The sequence below is a fragment of the Chamaea fasciata genome, unplaced genomic scaffold (genome assembly GCF_029207755.1).
Source record: "Chamaea fasciata isolate MVZ Bird 193981 ecotype frontalis unplaced genomic scaffold, bChaFas1.0.hap1 SCAF_7, whole genome shotgun sequence".
Classification (NCBI taxonomy): domain Eukaryota; kingdom Metazoa; phylum Chordata; class Aves; order Passeriformes; family Sylviidae; genus Chamaea; species Chamaea fasciata.
The window spans coordinates 24,479,657-24,504,171 of NW_027094092.1; the positions used below are offsets into that span (position 1 = coordinate 24,479,657).

At 56.7% G+C, this 24,515-nt stretch overlaps 1 protein-coding gene across 4 annotated transcripts; it reads right to left on the bottom strand.

The window, feature by feature from the left end:
* Window positions 1–1,110: 1,110 nt before the first annotated feature.
* LARGE2 (LARGE xylosyl- and glucuronyltransferase 2) lies at window positions 1,111–24,479 on the bottom strand. Of its 4 annotated transcripts, none has more exons than XM_066188038.1 (16): window positions 24,401–24,479; window positions 18,774–18,934; window positions 7,600–7,773; window positions 7,051–7,307; window positions 6,584–6,666; window positions 6,196–6,323; window positions 5,600–5,767; window positions 5,340–5,444; window positions 5,000–5,112; window positions 4,767–4,892; window positions 4,463–4,618; window positions 4,191–4,348; window positions 3,639–3,917; window positions 3,160–3,306; window positions 2,825–3,020; window positions 1,111–2,708 (listed from the first exon to the last, which is right to left on the bottom strand). In XM_066188038.1, the coding sequence occupies exons 3-16, from the start codon at window positions 7,715–7,717 to the stop codon at window positions 2,511–2,513; spliced, it is 2,232 nt and encodes a 743-aa protein (XP_066044135.1). In that variant the 5' UTR covers window positions 7,718–7,773; window positions 18,774–18,934; window positions 24,401–24,479; the 3' UTR covers window positions 1,111–2,510. The 4 variants fall into 4 exon arrangements, with proteins under 4 accessions (XP_066044135.1, XP_066044131.1, XP_066044133.1 ...); XM_066188034.1 differs by having other exon boundaries at window positions 4,191–4,354; XM_066188036.1 differs by lacking the exon at window positions 24,401–24,479 and adding an exon at window positions 24,352–24,390 and having other exon boundaries at window positions 4,191–4,354.
* Window positions 24,480–24,515: the final 36 nt, after the last annotated feature.

Sequence of the window (24,515 nt, forward strand, 5' to 3'; positions counted from 1 at the left end):
GGCACTAGGGACTGTAGCAGTGCCCATAGCAAGTCCCCAGCCCCAGGAGGGGTTTCTGAGCATGGCTCTGTGTGAGGGCTCTGTAACACCCTGGCTCTGTAACACCCTTCTTCCTGGCAGGAAGAAGGGCACTACATTAGGAGAAATGAATTTTAGCTCCAAAAGAGGCTGTGCTCAGTTCACACAATCTCCCTGGCTCTGTCTCTGTGGGTGCCTCCCAGCTGACGCTGCCCAGCAGAGGGCCTATAGAGATCAACCCAAGCTGGGCTTACTTCCAGGTACCTCCACCCTTGCAGGAACATTTTGGGCTAGGGACTGTCTAGGCTGGGAAGGATGATCTGAAAATGGTAGTGTACTGCCCTCCTGCTACAGGCATACCAGTGCACCTTCCAAAACAACCACAGAGCCAGCACTTCTATTGCCTATTACCAAAGAATCCTCTGGAAAAGGCCTTCTCCATCTCTGCTCCACCATGACTCTAGCAGTATCTAAACCTGATCTAATCCTCCGATCTTGCTTAGTGCAGCAGCAGCAGCACAGTAGCAGTGAGCTTGGGCTGTATTAAACAAAAGCTGCCTGCTAGGGACTGGTGAGGTGGAGCTGCACTTGGCTTCACAGTGATGAGCAATGTCTTCACAGCCCTTTCCCAAATAAAGCCTCAACACTTGCTCCTGGCAAACCATCCTCCTCCTCCCCCCAGCAGATGTAAGGCTGGCATCTTGTGGGGCCTCAGAGCTGGCTTTTATTCCCAAGAGTCTTATAAAGTCAAGGCTCTCAGGGACGAGCTGCAGCACCACCACATGCAACCACATCTTCTTCTACCTGGGTGTGGTTAAACTGACCCTGTGCCTAAGCCAGGATGCCCCAGGCTCCAGTTCAGGGGTGCTGGCTGTGCGGGCAGGCCGTCTGGGTCCCGTTTCAGCACAGGAATCATCAGCCTTAAGCCCACCTCAGTCAGCATCACCAGCCCTTTCAGAGCCGGCAGGGGCACCTGTGTGCCTTGTGCAACTCCTCCATTGCTCTCCTCCCGCTGCCTTTCCTCCCTCCCTTCTGCTGTGTGCAGGCTCACAGCAGAAGAAAATTAATAACCAGGCAGTTTTAACAAGCATGTGAAAAAGAATAAAAAAGCTTTAATTTAAAAATTAAATTAAAAAGAGACAATAAGCAAGAGGCGCTTGTGCCCTTTCCATACCCCGCGCTTTCTGTGGTTCCTCTTTGCCGCTCCCACCATGGACGGAAATCCTCACCCTGTACAGAGCTGGCCCTTGCAGCCCAGAGCAAAGCTAAGAAGAGAACAGTGGAGACTGCAGCAGCAACTGGCCTGGAGAGCCTCCAGGGCCACCAGAAAAATCATCTGGGAACAAGAAAAGATTAAAAAAAAAAAAAAACCCAGACACCCTAATTACTGAATTCTTATGAGAAAAGTATTAAATAATTTAAATAGTGTGAGGAAAGCATCCTCTGTGCTCCAGTGTGTGATAGCGGTAGAACAGTGTCCAGTCAAGCTGCCCCCAGCATGGGTTCCTGCCACAGTGTTCAGCTATGGTCTTGTCCAGTGTCAGCCACGTCCCTGATTGTTGATGGCAACCACTGAGCTGCCAAGAGCTGCAGAGGAGCAGGGTCGTCCCCACCAGGAACTTCTCCCAGCCTGTGCTGGCCCATGAAGCTGCTGTTTTGCCCTGCACAGCCCTGATGGTTTGATGGTTGGCAGCCCTGCCCTGTGGAGCAATACCAGCACAGGACAGCGTCTGTCACCAGCATGGCTGCTGCCAGCTGGGAGGTGCAGGTCCATCTGGGGAGCTCACTGCTGGGGACAGCAGACAGCCCAACCTGCACTGGGAGCTCATCCTGCTCTGGGTGACTCCCACACCACCTGTACAGGGCCAGCTCCACTGGAGACTGCATCCATACAGATGGGGAATAATATTTCCCCCCATTAACTAACCAGCCAGCCTTGATCTGGGTTTGAACCAAGGATCCAACTACTCACAGTATTCCCTGGCCACCCCTCCCAGGGTGCTGGGAGGCTTCCTCCACCTGCTCCACAAAGGATGGAAACGGTTGCTCTACAACCTCATCTCCAACTCACCAAAACCCCAGAGGGGTGTGTGGAGGACTGAGACCTGGAACCATTGTGCAGAGGCAGAACAGGCTACAGCTCCCAAATCTCCGGAGGAGCCAGGCCTTAAGGTGAGGTGAGCTAACAAAGACTGGGAATCCTCATCCGCTAAAAGAGGGAAGGGAGGAGACAACAGCCATGGCCCCTGGCATGGGGAGATTCCCCGGTAACACAGAAAGGCTGCAGCAGTTTGACCTGCAGGCACTGCCTATTCTTGCAGCTGACGTCTTCCATCTCATCTACAGGCATCCCTTTGGTGGGCTGGAGAGGCTGTGCTGCTGACTCCGTTCCCTCGGGCTGGGTTGCGGCGGTGGGCGGGGGCAGGAGGGAGGCCCTGCGCCCTCCATTCTCCAGTGCGCTGCTTGTACCCCGCACCCACTGTCCGCAGGCATCACAGGCTTCTCTCGGCAGTGAGGTATTTGAGTGCAGCAGCCCCGTATCGCCGTGACAGGTCCTGGTGGAACTCCTCCCGCAGTGTCTGGAGGCAGCCCCGGTACCCAGCACTCAGGCGAAACTTGGAGATGTCGAAGCTGGGGGCATGGGGCATGTGGATCATGAAGGCATTGGGCAGGACCAGCAGCTCATACTCCTGGGGACAGAGCAGCAGCCTTTACCATCACCGGCTTGCTGGTACCAACACGTCACTGCCCAGCCACATGCCCCCAGCACCCAGCGCCTCTGCGGTGCCAGGAGCCCCTCACCCACCTGCGCATCCAGCTCCATGATGTGGGAGACTTTGTTCCAGCCGAAGCCCACGAACCTCTGGTCATACTTGGGGCAGTCTCGCCTCACTACAACGTAAGGCTCGAAGTCTGGCTGCCATGCCACGCGGTAGGGCACGGTGGCCGTCCGCCATTTGGCGTAGTCCGTTGGGGCGTGGCCTTTTGGCCACACGTGGTACCTACGGGGAGAGAGAGAAATGAGAGACTGAGACAGTGGAGGATGCAGGGGGTCTGCTACTCCCCTCTGGGACAGGGGGTGCACAGCCCCAAGGCACAAGGGTACACAGCTGGATTCCGCTTGGATGTGCTAGTCCCTACCTGAAGGTGTAGAGGGAGCCCATGTCCAGCATGGAGAGCAGCTCTGCTTTGGATTTGGGAAAAGTCAGACGGTAGTGCAGGGTCTCAAATGCCGGCACGATGAGAGCTGCCTTCCTCTGGGGCAGCTCCAGCTGTTGGATGGAGTTCCTGTGGTAATAGGAAGGGTGTGAGATGTCCCTGACTGTGAGGCATGGCCACAGCCTCCTTCCTCAGCCTCTCCAGCCTATCCACCACTCCACACGGGTATGAAAGGTTTTGAGAATTTGCAGTGGTACCACACAGGGACAGCAGGAACAGGGCAACCCTCACAGCCTTCCTCGTCTGCTGGTGTCTGACAAAAGTAAGGGCAGGACCCCAAGGCTGAACACAAAGGAAACAGTTTCTGCATATTGAGAGCTGCTGCCCAGGGTGTTTCCTGAAAACTCTGACGCTCGGGGAACCCAGCAGGTTAAGCAGGAGCCAGCTGGAAAAAGCCTTACCTGAGGTAATCGTAGAGGCCATACATGGGCAGGAAGTCGATGTCCGTCAGGAAGACGTACGGCGTCTGCGTGTTGGCCAAGGCCACGTTGCGCAGGAGGTTGATGGGGTAGAACTGCCCCTCCTTGTAGACAATGTGGTAGGCGACGTTGCGGCGGGTGCTCAGCACCTCTGAGGCCTGGGCGTAGCGCAGGAACTGCTGCGCCTCAGCATCCGACATGTACAGCGCCAGGCTGATGGGACCTGCCCAGTGCTTGCAGATGGCCTCCAGCATCTGCAACCTGGGAAGCAGAGGGCACAGCCTGAGCAGCAGACCTGCCCTAAGGCAGCTTCTGAACCAGAACCGCGCGCCTCCAGAGAGCCACATGCCAGTCATGCCTGGTTCAGGAGGGAGCGGGAAGAACTGATACTCCCGGCTTGGGGTGTTGTTCCTCACTGCCAAATGCTGGCATGAGAATGATGAAATGAGATTCCTTCATACCTCCAAAGCTGGGGAGCCCACCCAGAGGAGTGGAGGTGGGTTCCAACCTCCCACCAGTCCTACCAGCAAGTACCTGTCCATGGAGAGCTGGGCCACGAGGGTGACATCGGTGGGGTTGGGAAAGGCCAGGAACTCATACTGCAGGAAGAACAGGTGGATGCGGTGCTGCATGAGGTGCTGCTGGCGGAAGTCATAGCAGGGATCGTCCTCATCCAACTCCTCTAGCGCCTGCTGCAACTGCAACACCATGAAGGTGAGGGAGAGTAGGAACCCCAGGGGAGGTTGTGTGAGGTCTCTGCCCACCCAAAGATCTGGGGTTGGGGGCAGAGTCACAGCCAGCCTCACCTGGTCCCTGGGTGGGCTGGGAAGACTGGCACAGCCAAAAAGCTCCCTGCGCAGCAGGTTACCATCATACTCCAAGAAGGTCAGGTAGAGGTTACGGAAGAACTCCACGTGCTTATTCTTCACCCGCAGCTTCTTGGGCGAGTTCCAGTGGATCACCTGAGCAGTAGTGTGTCACCCAAGGGAAGGGAAGTCAGCAGCACCAGGCTCCCCAAGCCCTCAGATGTCATGCTGACTCCCCTGGACCTCCAGTGCCTGCACCGTCCTTCAGGTCCTCCCCAGTCTCAAAAGTGGCAACCCCACCCACCTTGAGATCTGAGAGCTGAGTGTAGCACTGCTCTGAGCGGGTGTGATCAGAGAGCTGCACATTCCAGAAGCAGGGAAGCCGGTACACCAGGGACGGGTCCTGCTTGATCACCGCGTTGAAGATATCCTAGGAGAGGGAAAGGTAAGTGCATGGGCGGATGAGGAAGATCCCCTGTGCCAGCAGTGCTATGGGAATGCAGAAGGACCAACCTGCCCCAGAGGAGGGAGAGTTACCTGATCAGCCAGCGAGGTGGAGAGCATGCTCATGAGCTCCCGCTCCGCTGTCAGCCGCCACATCTGCTCCCAACCCAGGCGACGCAGGCGGTCCAGCAGGAGTAGGATCACCCCTGAGTGCCAGAGAAGGCACTGCATCACAGAGGGATCACCCAGCCACTACAGGGCTGAGGCATGCCTTCAGCCCCTGGGACATGCCACTTCTCTGTGCCCACCCACACAACCCTGCTGCAGCAGTCCTCTTGGGCCCACCACTTTCCTACTTTACCTCAGCCTCTCCCAGTCTCCCTATGCCAAGTGCCACGAGGCTGCACCTCCCACCCTGGCAGCCCACACTCACCTGTGTTGAAGCCACGTCCCAGGGCTGGCCATGGTTTGTGGTTTTTCCACAGGTTGCCTAAGTACCAGTCACTTTGGTTCTCCACCAGTCCAATCACCTGCTTTTCTGAGGAAACAGAGAGATATGGACACAGCTCACCCTGCTGTTGGTTCAGAGGACCCAAGCAAACCCACTGTGCTGGTGCTGTGGCAGGCAGGCACTGCCATCCTGAGCCCAGCACCCAAGGCCCTGCCAGGGCCCCAGGGACACCCTGTCCTCACCAGAAAACTTTCCAAAGACAGCCCAGAGCTCAGCAATGTCGGTGGCAAAGGTAATGTCTGTGTCCAAGACAATGACCTTGGAGAGGTTGGAGGGTAGTGCCTTGGTAAGTGTCAGCTTCATCAGCCCATAGATGCCGGAGTAGTGCTTGTTGGGGATCCACGACACCTCTGGCTGCAAGGGAACACACCTCAGGGCTGGGCATGGCCTTGCCCTTCCCCTGCCCAGGCAGGAGAGCTGCCTGTCCCGGCACCCCGTGCACAGGAGGCCAGTCCTGCAACTGAAGGGCATGCAGAGCTGTGGCGCCAGCTGAGATTGGAGCATTTCCTCCAGCCACCAGAACCCCCACCTGGACCCCAGTGTCTCACTGGGGCACGAAGCTCTGCCACAGAAGCACTGCAACAGCAGGGCACCTCCCCACCCCACCAGTACCAGCCTTGTGCTCCCCTCTCAGCAGCATCAGCAACAAGAAGGAGGATGGAGTGAGCCAGGGATCAGCAAGAAAAAATTAATCACCCTCCATCCACTCGTCCCTTTCTGCTGCACCCCATGACCCTCTAAGCATTGGCTTGGGACAGGGCAAAGGGAGGGCAAGCACCTGCCTTCAAGTCATCAGCATTGTAGAAGCTGACGTGGATGGAAGGCACCATCCAGGACTGGAAGAGCGTCTGGAGGATCTGGTGGGCCACTGAATCCGTGATGAAGTGAAAGTGGAGGGGGTTTTTCCTGCCAAGGGCAAGCAACATTCAGCATCACAGCAGAATGAAGAGGACAAAGTTCCCCATCCCTCTCATGGGACATACATCAGCTGAGGGGGAAAATAGAAAAAACCCTCTGGGGGAAACAAATTCCCCTCCGTCCCTGTAAGCAGCGGCACAAGGGATAGAGAGAGGTCCTAGAGCCCCTCTTCTGCAGCACTGCCCCGCTGCAGCAGCTCATCTGAGAACCCCAACCAGCAGGCCTCTGGCACAACATCTCCCCCTTACCTGTGGAAGAGGATGGATTTCACCAGGGTGACCACGTCCCGGCTGGCATTGTGCCCAGCACACACAATCGCGACGTGAAGGAGCTGCCCAAAGACAAACAGTGCCTTTTTGAGACTGGACATCCCCTCCTTGCAGGGGCTGTCAGCTCCTCCCTGGGACCACACTACAGGGAGAGGCTTCAAAACCCAACTTTTGCCACGCAGAAGGAGCCCCAAAGACAGGTGGGAGTTTTCTAACTCAGAAGTGGGGAGCAGGAGTCCTGCTGCCGCTCCTCCTGTCTTCTCTGAAGAAGGAAGATACCCTCACCCACTGAGCACTGTGGAGAGCCAGGATGAGGCCCCAGCATGGCCAGAGCACAGGGAGAGCATTTCTAGGTGAGTTGCAGATACATCCATGCTCCACAGGGTCCCAGCCTCCCATCTGACATTCCCTATCCACACCGCCATTGTGCTGGTGCCATCACCCACCTCACACTTGTGCACTGTCCGCTGCTTGGGGCAGGCCGTGTGGTTGCTCCTCTCGGCCCCAGGGGGGTCTCCGTCCTCGGCAGAAGCCCCCCACTGCGGGCTGCCCTCGCCGCCCTCCGCCTGAGCCTGGCTGAGCTGCAGGCGGAGCTGCTGATTCTCCTCCTCCACCCTGCGCACCCGTGAGGCCAGCGCCTCCCGCTCCACATCCCGGCTCGGCTGCTCGCCCAGACAGGGCGGCAGCAGGAGGAAGCGGCCATCTGTGGAAGAGAGAGGAGCATGCAAAGGGCACGGCGAGGCCGGGAGAGCCCAGGTGTGCATGGCGGGGCAGAGCCACAACTGAGAGGTCTCAGCACGCCCAACAAGTGCCCAGCCAACATCTCAGCTCTGCTCTCCTGATCTCCAGAGATGTCCTCGGAGATGTCCTCGAGTCAGATACAGCTGCAGTGACTTGCATGGCCAGAGCAACCACCCCAAGGCCTAATCCCCCGTTGCCCACCCTCTGTTGGGGACCGTCCCTTGATCTGAGAAGGACGAGAAGGACTCACTCACATTCGAGGCTGCCCACAAAGAGGTAGAGCCAGGAGAGGAGAATGGCCAGGGTCACTGTGGCCAGCAGCAACTTCAGCTTCATGCGCCAAGAGCGCAACATGATGTGCTGGCAGGACATGGGCAACAAGGATCAGGTGGGCAATCCGAGTCCGGCTGGCCCTGGCATCCTAGAGCCTGTGAGGGACAGAGAAAAAGAGAGAGGTGTCACCAATAGCCTGCACCCAGGTGTGCCAACATCTCCCCAGCAGGACATCCTCCATCACCTGCTCCCTCCAGGACAGTACCTGGGCAGCTGAAGCAGTGAAACAGACACCCATTACCTCTCCAGACAGCACACTCCTGCCCATGATGAAACATTTGCCCCCCCAAGACTTGTTCTGCCATCCGGACAGCATTGCAGAGGCTAGGGGAGGCTCAAACATGGAGAGGAATGGGGATAGGAAGGAGGTTTCCAAGAGATTTTACCCCAGCTCTGTGCCTTGCACCCTGCCATCCCGCGGGCCTAGGGCTCACAGAGGAGGGGAGAGGAAATAATGCAAAGAGGCCCTCCCGAGCCGGGCAGCGGGTCCCGGAGCCTGCCCGTGGGAGGGGCGCGGTCCCTCCCCCGCCGCCTCGGCTGGAGCGCGGCTCACGCAGGGCCGGGGGGTTCGGGAAATTCCCGCACCCAGGCGCCGCCGCCCGCCCTCTTCGATGGGAAAACCCCAAACACTTGGGTGAAAGTCGCTCCCCGGTCGCAGGGAGGCATCGGGCGGCCGGGGCAGCTTCCTCACCCCGCCTCGGCTCTGCCACGCGTGTTAGGCGGCTTTCATTCCTCTGCGGCCGGCGGGACTCCCCCGACGGGCAGAGCCCTGCTCCCGCCCGGGACCCCGCGGAGCCAGGTGCCGGGCAGGCAAAGGCCCCACGGGGAAGGACACGCCTGTCCTGTCCCGCCGCAGCCTGCCCGCGCTCTGCACCCCTGCCCGCGGCTCCGCGCCCTCGGCGCGGCAACATCTGGACAACAAAAGCTGCCGTCGGGCTGAATGGGCCGGATTAGGGTCTGCTCCCCCTGCACACACCCCGCTGGAGCCCATTGATGTGCAGATGCCCATGGGGCCGCGGGGGCTGGAGCCTAAGAGAACACACACCGACCCTCCCCGCGGCCCCTGGGGCCGGCTGCAAGCTCCAGCCCACTTGGAGGAATTGCGGATGAATGGCCCCATCCACCCCCAGTGAGGAATACCCAGGCTCTCTACAAGGGTTGGGGCATGGCCAGCCCGCGGGAGCATGGCCACCCCAGCCCACCGGAGATCCAGCTGAGCTCCCGTGGCAGTAGGCACGGCCCCTGAGAGCTGCACCCCTTTTCCTGGCGGAGAAGTTGTCTACTGGCATCACAGCTCCCTGCAAGCCGGGCCCGGGCTTGACCTGCTTTTGTGCTCTGTAGAGCAGGCCAAGCACAGGCATGGCAGGGAAGGGGGAGCTCACGCTTGGAGCACACCAGGCCCAGGCACCCCTTCTCTCTGCCACAGCCACGGGCCAAGCTGGACATGGCGAGGCCCCCACACACTGCTGCCAGCCTGTCTCCCTCCCGTCCCACACGCTGAGGTTCACACAAAGTTGGAGGGCTGTCCAGGTCAGGCTGGAGGGGGATGGCAGGGGGGCATGGTGAGAAAAGGCCAGGGAGGTCAGCCAGCACCCAGCATTCAGGGAAGCTGAGGGGCAGGGAAGCAACTTTAGCACAAAGAAAGAAGAGAGAAGGTGATGGCACACAGCAGCACGCGTCCTGCTCCCAACTTGCCCCCATGGCCCACTGCAGGAATGGTACTCTGTCCCCAGCCTGCAAGTGAACACACTACTAGGGTGGCAATTCTGCGGGACCAGACGGGATCAGCAGCAAGTCGGTTTTCAAAACCTCTCGCGGAAGCACCCAAGGATCCATCAATCCCCCGCCTCATAGCACCCCCCCACCCCTTCTGCCACCCCTTGTCCTGCTCCTCACTTGGCTGCTTGCCTTCTCCCCAGGCGCTGATTTCCTTACCTGCCTCTCCCCTCACCTCCTCCTTCCCCGGCGCCTCCCAAGCCGGCTGGCAGCCCACTGCTGCTGCTCCCTCCCAGGGCTGCTGTTCCCTGTCCTCCCTTTACTCCTCCCTTCCAGATCTGACACTTTCCCCCTCCTCCCTGCTCTCAAACCCAAGCTCCCGCCGCACACCCCGCCGGCCCCCCTTTCAGAGAAAGAAAGAACAAACAAAACAAGAGATTAAATTCGCTTTCTACTCAAGAGCCCCCAGTGCCAGGGGCTCAGAGTTGCCCAAAGTAAATCGGGAAGAATCCATCCTCCTTCCAGCTCCCTTCCCACTCCCAGGCCTCAATATCCCTCCTTCACGGTGAGAAAATGGAAGCATCAGGATTATCTACCCCCTTCCTAGCACCTGCCTCTTCCTTTATTGGGGCAGATGCAGAAGACTTTGTCCTCACTGAGAGATCTTCGGGGGCCTCGGGACGGCGGCAGAGCCCACCTGTTCTCCCCATGACTGGCAAGGAGCGGCTCCACGGCCTACCTGGGGTGCAAATATGGCGAGGGTGGGATGCAGACCTTACTACTACCCAGAGAGAAGAGATACTGGCCACAGTCAGAGCGCTTGCCCATCAGCTGAGCAGAGTGCAAGCCCCACTGTGGATTTGAAAGAGAAAGAACTGCTTCCCTGCCGTCTCATGCTCGCTCTGGCCCCGAAGAGCAGGGCTCACTGAAAGGGTGCAGTGTTCAACCAGACCTGCCCAGCGCACTAGGAGTAAGCAGGATGGTGGAAGGAGGAGCAGGAGGCTGGGGCTGGGAATGCTAACTATGCAGAAAGAGGCTCTACCTGCAGCTCCGACCCCCCCGCGCCGGCCCCGGGGCTGAGCAAAGGCGGCAGCCGTGGCCCGCGGGTGTCCAGGGCCGGGAGCGGTGGGAGGAGGCCAGGAGCGGCAGCAGGCAGAGGACTGGGACGCGGAGCGCCGGCACAGCGCTCCGATGCGATGTAAATTGCCCCCACCCCAGAGCCCCGGGCGAGGCGAGGCGCGGCGCGCCCCGGCCTGCCCGCGCAGCCACAGCAGCGCCCAGGTGGCTGCCCCGGGAGGAACGCTTACCTCCCTCCCGCTCGGGCAGCTCCTGCTTGCCCTTGCAGAGCCCCGGTACAACAGGCAGCGGCTCCTCAGCAGCGCCCTTCAGCCCAGCCCTGCCCCGGCAGGCAGAAGAAACACCCGGGCTGCCCTGCTGCTCCTCTGAGCCAGCGGCTCCCCAGGGCAGGGGCCCTTCCCTTTGCTCCCCCAGCCGCCCCGGGGCACACGCTCAGCTCCCGGAACCCGTCCTGTCCCTGCCCCACGGGATCCATCATGTGCTCCAGCTGAGGCAGTGGCCACGCAGGGCTTACCCATGCTTTGGGAGCAGTCCAGACCTCCTGCAGCCCACTGCCAGCAGCACCGCTGCAGCAGAGGAAACTGCCTCCTGCTCCAGCTGATCTCCACAGCCTCTCCACATGCTCGTCCTGGCCACCATACCTTATTTGCTCCCAGCACCGAGTGCTTTGAGACCCAGCCAGGCGCTCTCCAGCCAGGGCAGGAACAGGTAGGCTGCTGGGGAGCACAGGCACGGCAGGGGCATTTTTAGGGTGTTTATGGGGGTGAAGATGGCAAGCCAGAAGGCAGCTCCTTGGCAAGGGGCACAGTGGGTACCAGCAGCCATGGCACAGCACGTAGAGCTCCCGGCTCTACCCGTCCCAGCAGTCGTGGCGTGGGGCCTCTCCGCCCTCCCTCCTCAGTCTCCTTGCTCACCAGACAAGCACAGCCAGCAGTAAGACGAGAGGTTTCCCAATACTGCCGGCTTCCAACCCCAGCGCGGGTGCAGGGCAGAAGTGCTGTTCACAGCAGGTTATCCTCCCTCCCCCACATTCTTCCCAGGAGCAAGCAGCTCCTGCTTCAGCAGGATCAGGGGACACAGCCACTGGGACAGAGAAAGGTACCCCTGCCCCCTCTCTAGCTGGAAGAAGCTGCCAGTGGATACCAGGGAAGGAGCAGGCAGGACCCAGGTCTTGTCTCATGCCTGGGACACCCTGCCTCCAGTGACAACAGGGCAATGTCCAGGGGACAGGGAATGTCCTACCAGCAGAGCTGGGCAGCTGCACAAACACCAGTGCATGCTCACACCGACCTCTGAGGCGTGGGCAGGAGCCCAAAGCTGGCTGTATGCCGGCCACCCTTCCACACACAAGCAACCTTCATTCCTGGGAGAGTGCAGCTATTTTGCTCGCTCCAGGCTCCCCCGAGAGCTGCCCATGTGCTGGCACTCCACTCCTCCAAGATCCACTCTTTTTGCAGGAAATCCCCTTTTCTTTGTAGGCCCCATAGCTCAGCGTGAATGGCCTTCGCTCTCTACGGCTCAGTAATAATCAGGTGAGCAGTTAATGTTTAGGGAGAGCTGGCAGTGGAAATTTTGCCATCACATCACCACTCTTCCTCCAGCCCTGCAAGCACAGAGGGAAGCAGCTCTGTTTTCTCACAACATTACATTTGGCAGCAAGGTCCATGGTAGGGTGAGTGTCTCAGCCTGTTGTCTCTTCTAGAGCTGTGTACCTGCAGAAGGATGATGAGGCACAACTACACTGTCTGTGGGTACCAAGCCAGAGGCCTGAAGGGGCACAGGGACAGCCCCAGGCTTGCTGCCCCCTCCACTGCCTCCCCCCCAGGCATTAAAAGTAAAAAGTAGCCTGGCTGCTCCCAGTAAAGAGCTGCAGGGCAGCCAGGAGAGGAGTGATTTCAAGGAGATACGGTGACTGTTGTCTTACCTAGCTGTAGGTGACAGAAACTGCAAATTCCTCTCCCAGGTCTCAGTTTTGGAACAGTGACAGTTTAGCTGACCTGCTTAGACTGGTTCAGTAGAAGTCCAACACAACAGCTTCCCAGGTTTGCAGGAGGTGAGAAAGGGCCCAAAAGCAGTGACAAGAGCAGCACAGCCAGACTGGCAACTCAGAAAAGGCAGCATACTTTGAAGAGAGGCAACTAGGGACAACCACTTTTGCTCTTACAAAGAGATGGGAGCGGACAGGCTGGTTCCTCAGTCAGCAGATCACCTTTAAAGTGTGTACTGCAGCACCCATCTGACAAAGCGCCTTATGATTCAGGGTCACCTCCCTGTCCTGCTCCCCATGCCTGAAATGCTGCTGCTTGAGGGGGCTGTGCCAGCCTGCAGATACCACACAGGCAGTGCAGAGCAGGATAGCTGCAGGAATTTACAGAGGCGGAATGGAATTTGGCCAGGAGAACAGGATTAAAACCCCATGCTCCGGATTACCATGCTGTCCCTCCCTCCCCAGTCTTATGATAAGCAAACCCTAAGTGAGAGTTTCACCTTTGTATTTCCCTGGAAAGAGCAACCTCTGGCAAAACAGCCACCATGTTTCTAGAGGTGGGATCCAGCAGCACCCACAGAGTTGGATACCAACACATGCTGTAAGAGGAGGAAGCATACTCATCTCCCCACTGCCCCCAGACACCACCAAGCTGCTGAAAAAATCCCAGAAAGGATCCTCCTGGGACACCAGGCAGCTGTGCCTCAGTTACAGCTCATTTTCAAACACCAAGCTCTTCTCAGGCCTGTAAGATTACCACACACACAATTCTGCCGCCCTGAGTTCACCTTTTTATTCTGCAGAAAAAGCCATCTTCTCCTTCTCTGGCAGAACCACAGCACTCCGGGAAGAGGAGCTACAAGGCTTTGAAGGGTGTTGAAGCTCCAAGCTTGGCTGAAGCAGAGACTCTTGTCACCAGACTGTTTCCTTGTTTCCAGGAGAAACCAGCAAGCTCAGGCTGGGTCTGACACAGGAATGCCTTGCTGCTTACCTCTTCATGTCTGAAACCCAGGAATGTATCAGGGGAGCAGCTCCTCTTGGCAGGGACTCCAATCACAAGGCCCTGCTAGACAGTCTGCTTTTGCAGATTCAGTCTCCCTGCCCACAACCAGGCACCGAGTTCAGCTGCCCAGCACAGCCTCAGCCACAGAGGACATGCAGGGCACACGTGGGGAGACCAGTGCCACAGCAGAATGTGCAAGTGTGGTGCAGGAGGCTTAAGCCCACCAGACATCCTGCAGTGCCGACAAGCTGGGCAGCTGCATTTTGCCACAACTCCCAGGCAAAGTAAAGGGGGCCCACTCAGACAGCAATGCAGTCCCCAAGTGTTCTTACTCCTCTTAAGCCCAAGAAGAAGCTGGAAGGATCCCCAGCAAACTCACAGAGAAGGTGTTCAACACACTCCTTCCAGCTTTACTTCCCTGGACTACATGTCATTTGATGCTAAGAGGATACTCAGTAGGTGAAGTACTAACACTGACTGGCCTTTTTCTGGGCCTGTTGAAGCTCAAGCCTAACTGAGGACAGACACAGAGGCCACAGAGTCCTGAATCAAATCTCCTCCACACGTCTCCCTGGCCAGCACGGCTTGGCACAGGAGGGACTAGGTCTGGGCACTGTGCAGGAAGACCCCAACTGCCTCTTGAAACAGGAGCAGCAACAGGGGCTGATCTTCAGCTCCCTTCCTCTCTGATGGGATTAAGTTTCTACTATCTGCATTTTTGCTGATGTCTGTGCTGCAGCTAATGGCCAGCTCTGAATCCATTAAGTTCACCGTGTCCTGGTCTCCGGATGTGCTACGGGCATCAATACCTGTACACCCTGCCATTTCCTGACACTTTCACTGCTGTGGGCTTGCCACAGTTCCTGGGGTCAGAGCTGAGCGGGGTCAGCAGCCAGGAGCTCCAGCTTTTATCCAAGTCAGCCTGCAGCAAGCGCTCCACCAGGTCCAGCTCTGCCATCAGCACAGCTGGAACACCCAGAAGGCATCATGCCGATACAGCAAGGGGTGGGAGTTTCATCCTGCGTGGTACTGACACCCCAAGTTTCAGCTAGCAGTGCCCATGGGTAGGGACTAACCCCACATCCTCCTGCTGCCTTGAAATGCTCTTTAACATCCTGCACCAGGTGGAGCTCCCTGGTGGGACAAGGAAGACCATATCCCAGCACAACAGGCCAAACCGACCCCCTATACACACTTGTCCAGTCTGTATCACCTCAGGCAAAATTAATTAGGTTAATTACAGCAAAAAAGGAGACAAAAGAACTCCAACAACCCCGTATTGGCACTCTACCTGGAAAAGCTCACAAGAGGTACGACAGCATCCACCTCTGGGGAAGTGCCAGGGGCATGGCTGTGAGCCAGGCCATCAGGTGCCTGCTGTGCATTGTTACCAGCAAAACTGGGTAAGTGTTTTTGGCTGAATAGTTATTGATTGAAAACTGCAGTTTCCAGATAGCTCAGAGCTATTTGCTCCTTCACTACAAGTTTTGGACAAGAACAAAATGCTTTGTTTTCCAAGCAAAAGTCTCATTTTGCATTGTTTTGTTTGCAATTGGGCTGCATTACATTTAAAAGAAAAGATAAAGCATCTCTCAGATTTGTCTGTGTTGAGTTTTTCTCCCTCCAGCTTTTCATTTTGGGCACTAAATCAAGCAATTAATTATTTGTCCAGCTCTGGTCTCCAGACAAGCTGAGAGCATCATGAGCCAAAAGGCTGGAGCAGCTCTGCCCAAGCAGCAGTGCTGAGGAGGGTGTTGATTTTTTTTTGTGGTGCAGGTTCCTTTCAGGCCTTAGCTTGAGCTCCCTCGGTCCTAGGGGGTGGAGAGCAGGGCCCTGAGCAGAGGATGGCAGGTACCCCACCACAAGGGATCCAGCCACCCAGTGGGCAGCAGTTCAGGACACACAGGGTCACTATCACTGCTTGGAGGACATGCTAGGAGCAGGGCTTCCCATGCCAAGTGCCCAGCACAGAATCACAGAATGTCCTGAGCTGGAAGGGACCCACAAGGATCATCAAGTCCAACTCCCAGCTCAGCACAGGACAGCCTCAGAAATCACACCATGTGCCTGAGAGCATTGTCCAAATGCTTCTTGAACTCTGTCAGGCTTGGTGCTGTGACCACTTCCCTGGGAGCCTGTTCCAGTGCCCAGCCACACTCTGGGTTTTTCCTAATAACCAACCTAATCCTCTGCTGATACAGCTTCATGCCACTGGCTCGTGACACCGTGGTCCCGCACTAGTCCTCCTAGTACTGGTCACTGGAGCAACTCTTCCAAATTCCGTCTCTCACAGTGCCAAACTCTAGTCCAGCAGCCAGGCACACACAAGGCACACTGACAAAGAAAGGCACTCCCCCTCCTCTGCGTGAAAAGCAGCTGCGCTCACGGATGCAGCCTGGTACCTCTTGCACAAGGGACTAGCCCAAACTGGGAGCTGTGCTCAAGCAGCCACTCCTATATCTTCCCTGTCCAAAGCTATTCCTGGCACCAATGCCCTCAGTGCCCAAGCGAGGCTGAAAGCAGAGCTCGTCCACACAGGAATGGAACAACCGCACTATAAATAGCAAACCAGAATGGCTCAGGGCAGGCTCTAAAAAACCCAAGTAGCAGTAGTGCCATCCACTCAGGGTGCCCTGGGCGTTTTGTAAGACCAGAAGTGATTCTGAGCTACAGAGAAGGCTGCACATTGCCAAGAGGCTCTGACAATACTGTGGAGGAAAAACTGCTGTCCAGGCACAAAACTTACCTGGAAAAAAAAAAACGTAGGGCATCTTGCAAAGTGGAAATGAGGTAGCGACCGATGGGGGCAAAAAAAGGAGGGGAAGTGGATCCCAGAGGGGAGGCAGATCCCAAAGCCAGGCAGTGGAAAGGAGAATACTCCCAACATCCAAACCCATTACTAGCCCTCCCCCCTTCCTGCTGCTCCTTGTGTTCCCATCCCTGGGGCTTCTCACTCTGCTGAGCTAAACCTTGAACTTGCACACTAAAGGATAAAGGCAGGGAAGAAACAGCACAGCTCAACTCAACCAAGCACCAGATGAGTGGCTGAGGACAAAAGCTCATGTCTTCTGCAATCCACAGCAGCCTCTGTGCAGTGCCCAGCCTGCACCAGGAGAGGCCTAAGAGCTCAGACCATCCTGTGATCAGGTCTTCCAGGATGCTTACCCTTCCCACCTCACTAATCCTCACTACTCCGTCTTCCCTCCTGGTGCCTCCAACTGGATCCACAAATACCTCCCCTTCTCACTGACACTGTATGTCCTATAAAGGGATCTCGGCCTCCCCAGATGAGACTACAACTGGCCTCATGCAGCACTCACTGCCAGGCACCAGCCGCCCACTCTTGTGAGGGAGCCCTGCCCTTTCAGCAGTGCTGCAGCACTTGAGCATATCCTGGGAATAAGAGCACAGAGGAGACTCCTGGGAAATCAAGAGAGGGGGGTATGCACAGGGAAGGTACACACCTGAACCAAACTGGACACACAAAGCAAAGCCACTGCTGACTACAAACCCACCTTGAGAATTCTGCAAGCCCACAGCTTGCTTTGCTTCTCCCCCATAGCTCTCCTGTCACCCCTCGCCATTCCTCCTCAGTGCAGCAGGCAGGAAAAGAGGTAGAGGTCTCAAGTTTGGCCAAGTTTCCACTCAGAGAACAGAAGCTTGATAACAGGCTGGACAGGATGTGAGCACCCATTGAGGAAGAGGATTAGTAACCCCTTAATCTGCACATTTTGGAGTCTAAGCACTTTGCTCCGCTCTTTAATTAAACTATGGAGTGCAAAGATTGCCAGAAGGTAGAGAACAAGGAGGAAGAAGGAAAGGCAAGAGGAGGCTGTGGTTTAAAGGCTATTCCTTGTGGCTTAAAATGCAAGGAGGAGAGTGTTACTAGCGGGGATGTATTGCACTTCAAGTGCTTTATACTGGGGCTGTTGAGCATCCTGTTGCCTCCCCTGATCCAGTCTATGGGAGGGTCAGGGCAGGATGAAGGGCAAACTGTGTGCTGGCCTGGGGATGACGACGGAGGGAGCAAGGAGATCTATCAGACTGGATAAAGCTTTACCTGTGGCAGCTTTGTCTGCCTGGTCATGACTCCCCTCCTCAATCTCCTGTCTCCTGGGAAACAATATGAGTGCCAGAGCACATTTCTCTCCACTTCACACACCTGTCTGCACAAAAGGGCCTTGTTCCAGCACTTATCTGGCTCCAAGATGGGGAGGCGCCAGAGCCTCACCACCCTGGCACCCGGGCGGGACGTTCAGCTCCATGTCGGGCTTCTTTGGATCTGCCTGGCAGGGGAAAATTTGTGACACAGGTAAAGAGGGAAACCTTTTACCACAGCCTAAGACAAACAAAGCAGTTCAAATAATGCCCTGCTTTCCTCAAGCTGTGCTCAGGCACACGTGCCCGTGCAGAGCAGGCAGCAAGCCTGAGGCTCCAGAAGCTACCTGAGCAGTGAGGACAGGAGCCCCAGATCACAGCACAGGGAGAAAGGCAGCTGGTGCCAGAGCTGGGAATAGGAGTGCCAAGGAATGGCCTCACCTCCCAAAGTGCTCTGCCACCAGCTCTGCCCCACCAGACCAAGGCAGGGGGTGTGTGTGTGCAGGGGCAGCCTGTCACTCCAGCGTTCCCCTCTTCCCTCACTCCTATTCTTTGGAATTCCTCTCCTCTGTTTGCTTTGTTTCAGACCTCAATGAACAGGAAGAAAAGGGAAGGAGCCTTGACAAATCCGATCAAGGCGTAGACATGCTGAGGCTCCCTCCTGCTGGCATGCCAACCCCTACACTAATGAGGGGCAGGGAGAGAGAGGTGGCCACGGAGAACAGTGGCCCCAAAGAAATACTTGATGTAATGGACAGAGGGAAAAGAAGCTGCTAGGACAGAACAATGCCAGCACAAGCTCCCAGCCTTCACAAGGCAGTCTTCCCATTTTCCCTGGCCCAGAGAGCTTGTTCCAGCTCCTCAGTCCAGGTCCCAGCGACTTACTGCCCACTACACAAGAAATAAGCAATAGACCATAGTATTGTTTGGGGAGAATGATTCAGACATGCACACTCAGGTAAACAGCCACAGAGATGGCACCACACTTTTTTCAAAGGATTGCTGTGGAGAATCTGGTCCTTCCCTCCAGAGAACTGGGCTATGGGGGCTTACAAGTTCCAGTGCTGTCTCCAGAGCCTCCGAGAGGTCCCAAATACCCAGAGAGCCAAGCCCTTCTGCCATGCAATTATCCCCTGTTTACCGATTTAGAAGCACTAAAACAGCAAGGGAGCAACCACATGTAAACCATCTACTTAACATACAGGATAACTAACCTTTGAAGGCTGCCAATGTTGCAGGAGTGGCTAGGAACAGCTGGAGAAGTTGGCACGGCCTGGTGGTGCCCGTGAGGACCCCCCTCTAACCAAGGATTCTCAGCTTGAAGGGCAGATAAGACATCTCAGCTGTACTTGAGAGTTTTGGAGCTTGCTGTCACCTGAAACCCAAAAGACAGTCACGTGAAGAGCTACTGCATAGGCGAGCTCTGAGGACAGGCCCCCGCACATCTGAGAGTCACAGATAAGAGCACCCAACACCTTGGTCCTGTCCCTATCCTCCAGCCTGTCACAAAGCATGGCTCAGTGTCACCCAAGGCTACCCAGACAGCCCAGGGGAGAACATCTACCTGCATGCTGCATATTCCCAGCCCCAGTTCACTGCACTGTCCTTGGCACGTTCCCACACAGGCAAGGAGGGCTGTACACGTTTCCCCAGAATTACTGGCAAAGCCACAGCCACCATGTTCCATCGCAATACATGTGAGTCCTCACACCAATCCTTCAGCAGGATCAGGAGCTGGGGGAGGGATGCAAGTTCTCTGGCCCCCTCCCAAACACGCTAACAGCAGCAAGTATCTTAACTTGTGAGACAATAAAGGGGTTAACTATCGTGTCCAGTAACCTGAGCCCCCGTGACATGCTCTGGGCAGCCCCATAGTGGCAGTTAAGAGAGTCTATCCAAATGGATGCATACAGGGAGAGAGGAGTAAAGGCAGAGGAGAGAGAAAGCAGGCAAAAAACATGACACACACAACTTGTGCTGAAGAGAGCAGAGCAGTCTGCACATGTTACTCCTCCTCAGAGGAAATCCTCTTCCTCTGCTGGGTTCTTGCCAGGGCACCCCTTTCCTCCAACTCCCACAGCGTTGGGCGCACATATTCCACAACTGCAGGATGAAATGGATAAGCCCTTCTCCCAGGAGGCTAGAAGGATTCTTAGCTCCTTATCAGGACAAAGCCCAAAACAGAAGCACAGACATACTAATATACTGGGGCAAAGAAATCAGAGAAGAATTGGGAATTTTCTTTTAAAGACCCTCTATCCACACATCGTTGCTCTAAGATGCAACAGGAGCAGGACCTTAAAAGCAGGTAAAAACCTACTAAAAGCATGTATCTGGTCTGTCCCACCTGTTTTAAAAGCCCAAACAGAGAAACAAGTGTGCAACATGCTGTATTCTTGCACCCCTCCAGCCACAGCAAACCCCAGGCCAGCCTGGCACAGCACAATATGACAGAAGGGAGGTGACATCAATCCCAACAAGGGCTGGAAATATAAAATAGTAACAACAGCTGCTACCTGAACAGTGAAATCCAGCAATTCCAAGAGTGAAGTACAGCACTGCACTGTTCAGCAAAACCCTTCCTCAGCAACAAGGCCCAACAAAACTTCTGCTTTGTGAGTCTCCATCAGATTCTGGCTACAAGGTGGCAGGCAGTGAGAGAGGACGTGAATGGACCCTACAGCACATGTCAGTAAACAGACATCTGTCTCCTGCATCATCCCCACTCTGCCTGTCCTGATCGGTCACCTCCCACCTCAGACCAAAAGGGTCTAAAAGGGGAAACTCAAGAGATGGATGCTTCTGGAGCAGCAGGAACAGGATACGAACCAGAGTGCCAGACCCTCCTGGCATACACGCCATGGCCCTCACCCAGGTGCTACCAGAGCTTTGTATTTCCAGAGAGCAGTTCAGCAGGTAAGAGCCAAGTCCCTCCACCTGGGTTGGGAAGCAGAAGCTGCTGGCAACAACACTGAGTTCTTTCAACAGTGACGAGCTTGAAAAGCAAAAGCCCCTTCAGTAGAGATAGTGCTGAGTGGGGAGAGCCAGATATGTGCCTGTCACACAGCAGCACTGTCCACTGGGATCCACCACAGCATCACTAGGACAGCAGAGTTCCCACTCGCACATGGCCGGAGCCTCTTCTCCAGGATGGAGCCCACATCACATGGCCACAACCCAGCCACCAGCAGTTATTTACACAGCACCACACACAGGGCCTGCAAGATCTGCAGCATGGTGGGACCAATCTCCAGGTCTGCTGCCTTCTCCAGGTGGGGTCAGGAGGGCTGGGGGAAAGGAAGGTCAGAAACCACAAGCAGTTACCCCTCACACATCCAAAAGCAGTTGCAGTGCCCTCTCACCCAGGGCCCAGTTGCATTTCTCTCCCTTGGAGTGTTTCCATCAACTCAGGCCACCAGAGAACTACGTGTCCAAAAGTTTTTTCCAACTGCATCACATGGTTATTAAAAGACATGGCCTCTCCCTTTCAGCCCTTGGCACAGGCAGATTTGAGTATTACAGGAGAGACTGCACATTGCTAATGAATCAGGGAAGGGAGTTATCCAAGTAACAATCTGTGGCTCTAAATGGCTTTCTGGAAAAGGCATCTGGAGGCAGGAGGCAGTCAGTATCTCGCAGCAGGGCTCTGCACACATTGCCAGACATGTTGCTCCTCCTGGGAAGCCAAAAAGAGTCTTTCTTCAGAGATGCCAAGTCTGAGCTAAGCTGGGACGGGCAGGGGCACCCTGACAGAAAACAGCAACAAAATGCTTCAAAGTCAAAATACACATTAAAAGGCCCCTTAAGCTTGTTTGACCTGACCTTGTGAGGCAATTCTTCCTGTCAGACTACTGCTTCAAGTAACAGATCTGACATCAACACTTCAGGAACTCAGGTACTACTCCACCAGCTTCCCCTGCCAGCTGTTGCATTTCCAGACCCCAGGAGGGCTTTCCAAGATCAGAAGTACAACCTACCACCACCAGCATTGCCATGCTCAGGTCCTGGTGTGCTTCATTGCCCTTGTCTCCTCATTTGGACAGAGATTTGGAGCTCTCCTGAAAGGTGTTGGCCTCCGGTGGGATATCATGAGTGAATGAGGCCTTCCATTCTAGGCAGGGTTCATGTAACAGGGACTAAAATACTCCTTGGACACGCTTCCATCTACAGTTTATTTGGAGCAATTCATAATTTATCCCTAGCTATCCCAAAGTATTGGCTGAGCTCATCCAGAAGCAAAGAAAATACATAGTCAGACCATGGTGTGAGAGCTGAGAAGGGCAGGAAGGGATGCTCTTTAGGGCCAGAAAGGCCACCTCATTCTTCATCACAACTCCTCGCTTTCAACCACAGCCAAAAAGATCCACATCCCTGACCTCATACTGCCAGTCTACTTCCCTTCTGGCAGGGGAAGGTCAGCAGGAAGACAAGGTTGGGGAGAATATCCACTTCTCACTGCAACTACCCCGCTCCCAAGCCACAGCCGAGCATCAATATGTTGAGTGTATCCTCCCATATCCTGCTCCCCAGTTCCAACCCCGGCAGGTACTGTACGAAAACATCCTCATCCCAGCACTCTGAAAGATATGTTTTGAGGCTTACTTAGGATGAACTGCCTTATAACCGTGGCAGTGCTGCACCTGAAGTCAGGCTTCCCAGAAATGGCACGGTCTGGTCTCATGGATCTGAGCAAAGAGCAAGACACTGGCAGCTAAGCAAGCTGGACTTCAGCACTGTACCCACAGATGGGCTGGCAGAACATTTGCCTTTTTTTTTTTGTTTGCTTCTTTTCTTACTGTTAGTGCTGAGCCTGCACCCCTCATCATTAGAGCATTGGAACTATCTGGCCTCAGTTACAGCTGGTGGATTTCCAGTAAGCCCTCAGCACCCAGACTGACAGTAAACACCAAGGAAAGAGTTGCTCCTACATCATTCTGGGCACAGTCAAGAGAGAAACTAGTCCCTCAACCCAGCCTTACACCTCCTGCTGCCACACACACCATGGGCACCATAAACCAAGGCAATTTAAGTCTTGCTCAGTCTAATGGACTTGCTGCTGCTCTGAGAAGCCCCCCATCCACACGGCTCCCTTGCAACATATTTACCATAAAAAGGCAGCATGATGCTATTCAAACTGTCCTCCAAACCCACTTGCTGCAAGGAGGAGAGGAACAAAAGGGGACATGACAGCCGGTGAGAGTTTGGGGGCAAGGGGAGAAGAAGAAGCATCTGCCAAAATGGTCCTTACTTGGGGACAGAATCTAGCTGTGCTGTTCAGAGTAGCCCAAGGACTTTGTGCATCAAGCTTCACCCCTGGCTGAAGACAAGGTGTCTTTGGCAGACTCCTAGGCAGCTGGCTCTCAGATTGCTGTCTGGCAGAGCTAGAGCATCTCCTTGAAGAAGAGCAGCCCTGGCAGTCTGCACTGGATATGCCCCTAGCGTCACCAGCAGCACACACCGACCCCAGTAAGCTGTGCTGGAGACCTCTGTCACGGGCTTGGGGTGCTATCTCGCCCGCCTTCGCACTTACAGTAGCAGCCCAGCCACCGTGAAATTCAAAGAAAACTCGCAGGTAGCACCGCATGTGAATGGAAAGTTGGGTCTAATCCATGTGATTCTTTCTAAAAAGGTTTGTTTAGCGCCAGACTGCTTGCCAGCGGTATCTCGTGCCCTTTTTGAACTCAGCCTGCTGGAAAACAAACCCTCGGGGGAAGAGGAGAGATCAGGAAGGATAAAGTGCCTGCCCATGCAACTGTAATTCCCGCCGAGGAAGCCGCAGGCACACACTGTGCCCATTGTGCGGAGGTAACCGGACAGGAGGAAGGAGGGGCGGCTCGGCCCAGCTCTGCGCGCACCCGAGAGGCCACGAAGCGCCTCCTGGCCCACGGGCACCGCCGATCTTTGCCCTGGGCAGCGTGCGGAGCCAGGCCCGGCTGCGGGCAGGGGCGCCGGCCGGCAGCCTCGGCTGAGCGGGAGGCAGAGCCGGGGCAGGGCACGGCACGGAGGGAGGGAGGTCGCGGGACCGGGCACAGGCTGGAGCCACTTCTGCAACAGGCTGCAGCCAGGCGGGCCCCGCGCCTCCTCCCGCCTGCGATCGGGGACACCCGCGCTAGTGCGGCAAACACGGAGCGCAGCGGGGGCCGTGCGAGTCCTGCGTGCGCCCCGGGAGAGCCCCCACTGCACGGCCCGACCACCGCCCTTCTGCTCCCCGCTCCGGTCCCCCCGGCCCCGGGCGGGGACAGACACTGTCACGCACAGACGCGAGGACGAAAGCCCCGTCCCCGAGGCCCTCCAGCCTTTCCGTGCCCCCACGGCAGCACCTTCCCCGCTCCGCACCCAGCGAGTGGGCACGGGCCGTTCAGCCCCGAGCGGAGCGGGGCTGTCCCTGCCTCCTCGGTCACACCTCGCCCTTTCCCACGCAGAGCCCTGGCCAGGTGCAGAGCGAGGCTCCCCACTGCCGAGCAAGCAGCTACCCGGATGCCCACGGGAGCCCCCGGCTGGGACGGGGGGTGCCGCACGCCGCTTCCCGGCGGGTGACGAAGGGGCAAGCGCCGCTCCCCAGCGCCCGCTCTCATTCCCCAGCGCCACCGGGAACTTTTTACCGGTGCCGCAGCCAGCCCCGGCGGCTCCCCCGAGCAGCCCCCCACGGACGGGCGGCCGTACCCCGCACGCCACCCCCAGCCGCCCCGCGGAGCGCCAGACCCACGCGTGAGCAGACCCCCGCCCGCTGCAACGCTCGAGGGACGACTCCTTCCCGGGACCCCCGGCACTGACCGCACCCCGGCTCCTCACCCAGCGGCAAACCGCGTCCCCGCTCAGGACACCCCCAACCCGCCCTTACCTGCCCGGCCGCTGCCGCTCCTTCAAACCCCCGCCCCGCCGCCCATCGCCCGCTCGGCGCTCGGCCCGGCTCGGCTGGTCGGGGCGGGGCGCGCGGGGGGCGGCCCCGGAAGCAG